The sequence below is a fragment of the Lipotes vexillifer genome, unplaced genomic scaffold, assembly GCF_000442215.2.
Source record: "Lipotes vexillifer unplaced genomic scaffold, Lipotes_vexillifer_v1.1 scaffold926, whole genome shotgun sequence".
NCBI lineage: Eukaryota > Metazoa > Chordata > Mammalia > Artiodactyla > Lipotidae > Lipotes > Lipotes vexillifer.
Genome location: NW_006798085.1, coordinates 2815539 through 2826177, shown reverse-complemented (window position 1 = coordinate 2826177; position 10639 = coordinate 2815539). Strand labels below are relative to the sequence as shown.

Genomic DNA, 10639 nt, shown 5'->3' with positions numbered 1-10639 from the left:
TCCATAATTTGGGAACTCAGTGAGTATTCTTATTTTTATGGCAATGTAGTTATTTGCATAAGTTCAATAAGAGTCTGTTCTTATAACAGGACATATTGGAAACATTGGTTATGTTACCATGTTTTTGACTGGAATGTCATATTTGAGAAATTGCACAGAATCAGATATGATCAGATAGCTTTAATGAACTAAGGTGAACTTTATGGAGCCATAAAACCCCTTGGAAAAACAATCTGGTACCTTGCTTACAAGGAGCCCAGCAGCCTTACCAGGTAAATAAGAAAGGTCACTTCCTGGCTGCCCCAGAACCTCGAAATATTTTGAGGACCTTGAGAAGGGAGGAAGTCACCCAATCTATATATAGGTAGTACAGGCGAATCTGATGACAAGCCCTTGGCGTGGCTTTACTGGCCTTGAAAGGCCTTTTAAAGTTCAGAGATTCCTTATGAAACATTCCAGCACAGCCAATTTAAAGTAGCTTGTGTGATCAATTACTCTTATGCAAATAATCAGGCAAAGTTTATTGAAACCAGACTTATTTTGCAAGCAAATTAGTCAACTTGGCTATATTTTGTAGCAATGAGGGTAATTTTAGATAGAAAAAGATTGTTTCTGTAGATGTTGGGTTCTAGTGTTGTTGTCTTTGAGGTTTTGTATTTACTGCTTAAGACTCACTTCCTGGATGGCTTCTTGTTACTCTGTTGCATTATGACAAAAGTTTAATTGAATTATTAAAAGGACATACTAAGATTGTTTCTGAAGCTTATCACATCGACTTATCTTTGGATGAAGATCAGGTGACCTATGGCCTGCAACCAGGAGATGATGTACACTGGAAAAGACATCATTGAAAGGACTCTCTCCAACCTAGATTACAAGACCCTTGTCAGATACTCTTAATTAGCTCTTGCACAGCATAACTGAAGGGAATTGATTCTTGGATTCGTATTTCCCACTTGAAAGGGCCCCTGCACTGGACTGGTCCATAGAGAGGACTGCTCACCTCAAACTCACCTTAAAACAATGCTCAGAGGAGAAACGACTCCCACCCCAGGAGAAGACATCAGAACGAGACGGCTATCCCAAGATGCTGGACTTGACCCATATGATTATTTATTGTGTTTTTTCATTTCTTTGGCTTCTGCACATAACTCAAATGTTTTTCTATCATTGGCACAAGTCCCATGTAGACTTTAAAAATTAATCCAATTGTTGGATTTATGGTCATTTATCTATGTCAAGTACTTCTTGGTGGATTTCTCCAAGGCTCTAATTGAATGGTCCTTAGGAAAATTATTCTAGAAGAAGTTATAGTTTTGTTCGAGCCACTTTTGTTATTGCTAGATGGGACCCCTTCACTTGGCCAATCAATCATACTTGCTCTGACCATGGTCATAAATATGAATGACTTAAATCTGCATCATAATCACCCTTGTTTACTGTGCTTTTCCTGGTAACCTCCCATAACTGACGCTCCCCACCCTCAAAATCCTCTTTTGTCTTTAGCTGAGGATAGTATTTAAGGTGAGGGCTTTGGCTATTTTGGTGAGTTACTCAGTTTTTCTGGGTCTCTTCCATGTATACGTTATTAAATCTCGTTTGATTTTCTCCTCTTAATCTTTCTCATGTCAATTTAATTCTTAGACAAGCCAGAAGAATGTAGATGGGTAGAGGAAAATTTCCTCTTCCCTGACGATAGCCTTGGAAACCATCCAGTACCTTGGGGGTGGGAGGGGAGGATAGCTCTTTGGCAACTTTTCCTTTTTAAACTAACACATGTATATAGTAAAAATTTCAAACTGCATGAAAGGTCATACAATGAATAGTCCTCCCTTGAAAGTCAATAGTGCCTCTCATCTCTTATTGCTAGCCCCTCAGTTTCTCCCCTAGAGGCAACCACTGTTACCAGCTTTTTGTGTAGTCATTGGGACGTAGTCTGTGAATATTCAAGTATATGGATATATATTCCCTTCTACTTTTTTACATAGATGTTAGCATACGATAAAAACTGTTCTGCATCTTGCTTTTTATATATTGTTTTCTTCCAAAATTTTGTCCTAACGAAATATCTTGCTTCCTTTTTGAGTTAATTTTGACCATTTCTCCAGGAAACTGCCTGTTTCCTCAATATTTTCCAGTTGTTTTCAGAGTTGTACGTTATATTGTCTCGTAATTTAGAACAACTAACAAAGTGCTTCATACCTATTGGTCTAAATGTTAATCCCTCTTCTAACACAAACTTTCTAAGCAATTTTGGGCAAGTCCCGTGAGTTGTGCTGTGTGGTAAATGTTCATAGTCTAACAGAGGGTAATGATTGTAGTTTATTAAAGAATGATGAGTGAGTCTGGCAATTTTCCGAGATATACTTGCAACTAAAAACATAAAATAATTACTATTTTAGGAGCTTAGCCCTATGCCACCCTTTCCTCTATAACCTTCCTTCCTGAGTTTCTCTTCATTGTTGTGGTCTGGGAGCCACACGCCTGGAGTTGAGTTCCCCAGTAAATGCGACCCGTGTCCCAACCAAGGACACCCGAGAATCACCAACACCAAGTAGAAAGATTAGCAAAGGATTTATACAAGTACAAGTATAGAAGCTTACACAAACTGTCCGGACAGGGTCCCACTCGGAGAGAAGTGAGTGAGACCCCGACTAACAGCCGGGCGAGGCTTTTATACCCTTCACAGGGCGGGAAGTCCCCAAGGCGGGAGGGAGCTGTTTAATTTTGAATCAGCCAATCAGGAACCCAGTTCTTCCCGCCCCAAGCAAGCAAGCAAGTTTCTTACAGAAGCCAAAATGTGCTGTTAGCCCTGAAGTTGTTCTTCTGTTTCTTTTGTCACATCATAACATATTAACTCACACTCAACCTGTACCCTATTAGTTAAATAAGGAAAACTGGCATTTTTAGACTAAAATAATGCCTAGGTAAGCCAAATACTGACTGCCTCAACAATTGTTTTATGGCCTGGCCTCCTCTGAAGCCAGCATCAAGGCCATCTTGAAATGAGTGGTAAAGAGGCCAAGAGATGAGGCTGGGTGGTATAAGTTGTGGTTTTCAGTTGGGGAGAGATAACTAATTTGGGAGGTTGACAAGGAAATAGAAGAGGTTATTAATGGCCTCAGGGAAGCCGGAACGGATTTGGTAATCTGATAATGAGTGCTGAGGTCAGCACGGGGGTAGGAGTGGCATTGAGGGTGGGAATGGTAGTGGGAGGGGTGGAGCAGGTGTGGGAAGCTGAGGCTGGGCCTGGGGAATTGTATCCAATACATAATAATCTCTTGTAACATTAAAAAAAGTTTCATATCTACTGGCCTAAATGTTCATATTATTCCCATCAATATTTGCACAAGTACTGAAACTGTGCTTGGTCTGAGAAGGAGAATTATAAGAATATTTAAACAAAACAGAACAACAAACACACACACACATCTCATTAGTTTGGGAATTTCTTCACACTACAGCCACATTCTTTCTTGTTAAGTTTACTACTTGTGTTGTTACGGTCCGGGACCCACACGCCTGGAGTCAAGTTCCCCGGTAAATGCGACCCGTGTCCCAACCAAGGACACCCGAGAATCACCAACACCAAGCAGAAAGATTAGCAAAGGATTTATACAAGTACAAGTATAGAAGCTTACACAAACTGTCCGGACAGGGTCCCACTCGGAGAGAAGTGAGTGAGACCCCGACTAACAGCCGGGCGAGGCTTTTATACCCTTCACAGGGCGGGAAGTCCCCAAGGCGGGAGGTAACTGTTTAATTTTGAATCAGCCAATCAGGAACCCGGTTCTTCCCGCCCCAAGCAAGCAAGCAAGTTTTTTACAGAAGCCAAAATGTGCTGTTAGCCCTGAAGCTGTTCTTCCGTTTCTTTCGTCACAGTGTGCTTTCCTAGATTGTCCAACCAAAACAATAAGGCTAGTTCACGTCATCCCGCACCCTGTTTGTTAAAAGTGGGAAACTGGTAATTACTTGGCCCAGTGGGCACTCAGTACCCTGCATATTGCTTGCATCAGCAATGCATGTATTGCCTGAGCTCATTTTAGCCTGAGGTGAGGTGAACTGGAGTCTGAAACAGAGAAAGTCCCGAGATAGGACAGGAAAACGAGATAGGGACATGCAGTTTTCTTTAAAAAGTTATTCTTACAATAATAGCCCTCTTTCAGCCTTGAACATCTTCAGTATTTGCCCTAAATCGCTTAGCAACTTTGTAAACTGTGGTAAATTGTGGTGGGATTAAAATGTTGGCCAATGCATACAGATAAGTTTCCCCGCCCCGACCCCAAGGGGGTGAGGGAGAAAAGCAATTTCGGAGGTCTGTGTGGAGACCGTATGAAGGCTTGTAACAGTCCAGTAAGTGGGAAACTGCTAAGTAGCGGAATGAGAAGCGCAGGTAATCATCCAGGCGAGGGCGACATTGGAGGGAGCAGTGGTTAAGGTGCGCTTCATCCCTTTATTCAGCAACTGGGAAAGGAAGTCTCTCGGCCGCTGGGGGAGGGGCAGGCTTTTTCCCTAAGGTGCAGTGCTGGTGTGGGAGGCGGCACCCCGAGCCCCCTCCAGAGAGCCGGAAGCAGACGCTGGCGGGGGCGGGGCGGCGCGAAGAGGTGGGAGGGGGAGAGAAGGAAGCGGCGGCCCTGTGGCCGACGGGAGTGCGCTGAGAATCGGGGTGGAGTGTTAAAAAGGGAGCGTGTTCAGCGAGACCTGTGGCCCAGAAGAAGGGAAGCGAGGCGACGCGAACCCCTGCCCCCGCCACCCAGAGGACGAGGGAGGAGGGCCGAGGCCCGGGGCCACTAGCAGCTGCTAGGCGCTCTTCGGTGACGCGGCCGCGACGCGCAGACGCGCTGACGGGCCGCGGCCTCCACGTCTCAGGTTCCGCAAAGGCCTGTGGGAGCGACCCGGGAGAAGGAGGGCCAAGATGGCGGAAGCGGTGGAGTCTCCCGGAGACCCAGGGACAGCAACGCCCAGGCCCCTGGTGAGCTTGGGTTCTGCGACAGAAGGGTCCGAGGGTGAGGCAGATGCCCCTTAAGGAAGTCGGGCGACGGGCTTGTGGCGTGAAAGAGCCGGAATCCCTTCCTCATGGCAGGTCCTTCCTGTACCCGATGCCGGAACAGGTCCCAACACTGCGCCTGTTCTTTGGGCTAACCGCTTCCCCCCACCCGCGTTGTTTCCACGCCTTCTTGTGAAACTTTCATTCACTTTCCTTTTTGTCCTCGTCCCCTGCATTTTGTTAAATGCTGAGCTTTAGGCGATTTAAGTATTTTTGCATCTGCTGTCCCCTCATTTTATGGAGACTTGTCACTAGCCCTTGTTGGAGTAGCAGCATTCTGGGATTAATGAGAGATTACTTCCCATGGGACGTTATAACTTGACTGTTGATTTGCTCAGTGACCCCCCATTCGTCTTGGTTTTATCCCTGCCCTCCCTGTCGCAGCTCCTTGCAGTCCTCTTCATGATGCTCTCTTGCTCCTGTCTCTGCAGAGGATAGGATTTCTACTGCAAATACTACAATTCCAAAGCCTGAACAGGTATTTAAGAACACAGGCTTTGGAGTTAAAGTTAACTTGGAGGTAAAGTTATCACCCACTCTGCCGCTTGTGTGAATTTGGGCAAGTCATTTCATGGAGAGTTTTTTCATCTGTAAAATGGAGTTAAAAATACCTGCCTCAAAGAGTTTTTACAAAGTTGTAATGACAAATTATGTGAAGTGTCTAATACAATCAGTGCCATAACTGAGTGTAGTCAGCACAACATTCTGCCCCCCAATCCCTCCTCCCAAACGTTTAGTTATATACCAAATAGTGTTTAGTTATATAGTAGTTGCTCAATAAATGGTACATCCCTTTTCTCTGTTTTAAATTGGCAACGTAACATAGTAGAGGACTGACCTGGGAGTCAGGTGAAACTGATTCTAGTTTTGGTTCTGCTTACTAGCTCTGTTTGTTCATCACTTCATTCATTTGACAGATATTTATTGAGTATCCGCTATGTTCCAGGCACTCTTTTAGGCACTGAAGATACAACAGTGAAAGAGAGTAAGTAGGTCCAAGTTCTCATGGAAGACTTCTAGAGACCTTGAGGAAGTCACTCTGAACCCCAGTTTCCTCATTTGGAAAATGAGGGTAGTAAGTCACCACAGAATTAGAGTACTAAATGAACTAATATATGCATAGTGCCTGGTATTACATAGTTACAGGTGCTTAGGTGTTTTTAGTTCCTGTCTTTCATCTAAACTGACCCACTCCTCTTTTATGAAGCTTTCCCCCAATTAATTTTAGTGGTTCTGGTTACTCATTACTCAGTATCCAGTCCACTTCTATTCAACAATGTTTATTGAACTCCCACAGTGTGTAATACACTATGCTAGTTGCTTTAGGAAATACAAATGGCCTGTCCTTATGCTTACAGTCTGATTTGTAGGGATAAGACAAATGTATAACGCTAAAATAAGACACTATATAAGAAAGTTACACGTAAAATATTAACAAAATTTAAAAGAAGATGCTGTCATGTCTAGTTGGGGTGATGAAGCAAGCTACATGGTAGAAGTTATATTTGAGGGGGCCTCAGAGGATGGGTAGGATTTGAATTGCAGGTGAGCATAAGAGCTGTCAATGATTGACCACCTGCTATGTGCCAGGATTGTACTAAACATCCTCTGCATATTTTCTAAACTTCACAGCAACTATTTCAGTTAGGTGGTTTTTGAACTATGTTTTACTTGCAGGTGAGGAGATGAGACTCAGAGAGATTTGATGATTTCCCTAGGGTGGCTAGGCTGAAAATTGAACTTAGGTCTGCTTCTGAAACCAAGACTATTTCCAGTAATGCTACAGAGCCTCTCATTGGTGAAGGTACAGAGGTTAGGAGGTGCTAATGCATTTGCAGAACAACAGAGAGATTACTTTGGCTGAAGCACAGGGAAGTATTAGGAGGTAAACCTTAAAAGATGAGGCTACTAAGTTAGGGAGGCAATATGGAACAGTGGTTATGGATGTGTGCTCTGGGGTCAGGTTGTCTAGGTTTGGTTCTATGCTCTGTCATTTAACTAACTGTAGGATATTGGGGAAATTACCAAACCCCTCCATGCCTCAGTTTCCCTGTCTGTAAAATGGAGATAAAGTAATACTTACAGGGTTGTTCGGTGGATTAAATGAGTTAAAACACATAAAACACTTGGTAGGGTGCCTGGCACGTAATAATCATGTAGTGTTATTTCTTCTTATTGACTACTATGCCGGGAGGTTTAATAGGCAACAAGGAGCCACTGGAAATTTTTGAGGAGGGAAGCGTTTTAAATCATGAATTTGACAACATAACAGAGGAGTTACCATGGGGAGTATCTGGAATCTAGGATACCAGGGCAAGTGTTGCGGTAGTTCCAGGAAGAATTGATGACTGTTTGGACTACAGCAGTGGCAGATGTGAAGATTTGAGTAAGGCGGAATGCTCAAGGGTTTGCAATGCCAGGGAGAATGTGTCTTACATAGTGCTTTTCAAACTTTAACGTGCATAGCAGTCATCTGGGGTATTTTGTTAAATTGCAGATTCTGATTTAGTAGGTCTGGGATGAGGCCTAAGATTCTACATTTCTAATAAGCTGTCAGGTGGTGCTGCTGCTGCTCCTCCCAGTATCGCATTTTGAAAAACAAGGCTATAGACAAATGGGAGGAAGTGACACCCTGAACAGAAACACAGAAGAGGAGAATGAGGGCCCTAAAAGTTGATTAATTCACTTTTGGAAATGTTTAGTTTGAGATATTGGCAGGCCATCCAATAGATATCCAACAGGTAGTTGGACACTGAAATCTGGACTTCAGGGCTCACAAGAGGTCAGGACTAGAAAGGTTGATTTAGGAGTCATCTGCATAGAGTTGAAAATACAGCATCTTGGGTAATGCCTGTCTATTGCCTGTCTGTTTAAGGAGCAGGAAAAAGAGCCATAATAATCGCTGTAGCCTGGGGTCTGGAAGGAAGCTGGTTCCAGGTGAAGGTGCTGGCTAGAGACCATGCCACTAAGCCCCCACCCCCACCTCTTGGACTGAACTGTTTCCTGCTTGATCCACCCCATCCCTCCCTCCACCTTGTTGACTCCTTTCTCTCTTTAGGATTTTGGTCAATAGTATGAGCCATCTGCTCCCAGCCACTTTCTTAAGGCTGCAGTCCCTGCTTTTACTGTGTGTTTTTGGCCCTGCCTCTATATCCTCCCCTCATTGGCCCAAACCAGGCAGCAAAGTGTGCACATGTGTTTATGTGCACACATGTGTATGTATGTGCACAAGGCTGCCTGCACAGAGGAAGGGGAGGGACATGGGGTCCAAGTCACCTTTCATCCCCACTGAGGGGCTAGTCAGAGAGCAGGGTCCACTAGCTGAGGCCCTGGTGGTATTGTCTCATATATGGGGCTAGAGAGCCACAGATCCTGCCTCAGTTCGCTGAGCAATGTCACTGATTCTCCGGAGAAGAGATACTGAGGAAGGGTTGGGATGGGGGATGAGTGGGAATCACATGGCATGTTAGTGACTGCAGTGACTTCTGAAACCAAGTAGCTGGAGTTAGGCCAAACTTCCCCAGTTAAGGGCACAGTCTTCCATAAGAATGTCCTCACTTCAGATACCAGCTGCAGGACCAGGACCACCCTCACTTCTGACCTACTGGCTACAAATTCAGGAGTTCCCTGATCCCCTCAGGCTCTGTAATTCCCTAGAATGATTCACAGAACTCAGGACAATGCTGTACTTAAAATTACACTTTTATTATAGCAAAAGGATACAAAAGAAACCAGCAGAAGGGGGAGATGCTTAGGTTGAGGTCTGAGATGGTCCCTAATACAAAATGTCCTTGTCTTCTCTCTGTGGAGTCAGGACAGGACCCTGTTACTCTCCTGATACATTGATGTGTGACAATATGCAGAATATTGCCAACCAGGGAAGTTCACCCACATATCTAGAGTTTTTATTGAGTTTTCATTATGTAGGTGTGGTTGAATGGATCATTGCCTCCTCCGCTTCCAAGAGGCCAGGTTTGTATCACAGGACTCAAACCCCCCAATCCTCTAATCTTGTGTTTGGTCTTTTAGCAGTGGTTAGCCACCATGCTGTCATCTCATTAACATAAACTAGCTGTCTACCAGGGCTCACCTGTTAACTAAACTATTAGGGCCCACTATGAATAACAAAAATATTGCTATCATTTAGGAAATCCCAGGAGTTTAGAGGCTACCTCCCAGGAACAAAGGACAAAGGCTAGCCAAATACTTTATTCTACAGCAGTGACAGAACCTGAATCGACTCCCTGGGAATCTTGAACCTGAGCTCTTGACATGTATCTATCCCCTTCTGTGAGCCTGCTCCTAAGTGGTTTACTTGTATTAATATATTTCTTCCTCAGGACAACCCTGTGATGATAGTACCATCATCTCAATTTTACAGATGAGGAAACTGAGGCACAGAGAGGAAAAGGAACCTGCTCATTGTCACACAGGTAGTAAATGATGGAGCTAGGATTTGAACTCAGGCTGCCTGCCTCCAGGAGCTTGCACTCTTAACCAAGGCTCTCCAGATACCACATGTTGAGCTTTGACTATGTGCTAGGTGACATGCAGGTGTCATCTAATTCTTGTAGCAGTGTTGTTTCCAAGGGAGGGCAAAGGCCCGTTTGGCTTCAAAGCCCATTCCTTCTGCACTGCCCTGTCTACCCTAGCAGTAGCAGGCAGCAAGAAAGCTCAAAACAAGCAATCCTGGAGCTTGAAAGGGCAGTGTCGTAGTAGTAAAGGGAGAATAATGACTTCAAAACAGGTTGGTTTACACATTAAGTGCTGAAGAATATTCAAAGGGTGAAACAGGAAGGATTCTTGTATTTTTTTTTAACATCTTTATTGGAGTATAATTGCTTAACAATGGTGTGTTAGTTTCTGATTTATAACAAAGTGAATCAGTTATACATATACATATGTTCCCATATCTGTTCCCTCTCGCCTCTCCCTCCCTCCCACCCTCCCTATCCCACCCATCCAGGCGGTCACAAAGCACCGAGCTGATCTCCCTGTGCTATTCGGCAGCTTCCCACTAGCTATCTACCTTATGTTTGGTAGTGTATATATGTCCATGCCTCTCTCTCGCTTTGTCACAGCTTACCCTTCCCCCCTCCCCATATCCTCAAGTCCATTCTCTAGTAGGTCTGTGTTTTTATTCCTGTCTTACCCCTAGGTTCTTCATGACATTTTTTTTGCTTATATTCCATATATATGTGTTAGCATATGGTATTTATCTCTCTCTTTCTGACTTACTTCACTCTGTATGACAGACTCTAGGTCTATCCACCTCATTACAAATAGCTCAATTTCGTTTCTTTTTATGGCTGAGTAATATTCCATTGTATATATGTGCCACATCTTCTTTAAACATTCATCTGATGATGAGCACTTAGGTTGTTTCCATCTCCGGACTATTGTAAATAGAGCTGCAATGGACATTTTGGTACATGATTCTTTTTGAATTTTGGTTTTATCAGGGTATATGCCCAGTAGTGGGATTGCTGGGTCATATGGCAGTTCTATTTGTAGTTTTTTAAGGAACCTCTATACTGTTCTCCACAGTGTCTGTATCAATTTACATTCCCACCAACAGTGTAAGAGGGTTCC

General features: G+C 43.9%; 1 protein-coding gene across 2 annotated transcripts in view; it reads left to right on the top strand.

The window, feature by feature from the left end:
* The first annotated feature begins 4894 nt into the window (after positions 1 to 4894).
* The window catches only part of YIPF6 (Yip1 domain family member 6), a 30084-nt gene continuing 24339 nt past the window's right edge, over positions 4895 to 10639 (top strand). Inside the window, exon 1 of one of the 2 annotated variants that reach the window (XM_007470146.1) lies at positions 4895 to 4972. In XM_007470146.1, coding sequence (XP_007470208.1) covers positions 4916 to 4972 — 57 coding nt within the window. In that variant the 5' untranslated portion in view covers positions 4895 to 4915. The remainder of the gene's footprint in view (positions 4973 to 10639) is intronic. The other variant, XM_007470147.1, reaches the window with a different exon arrangement.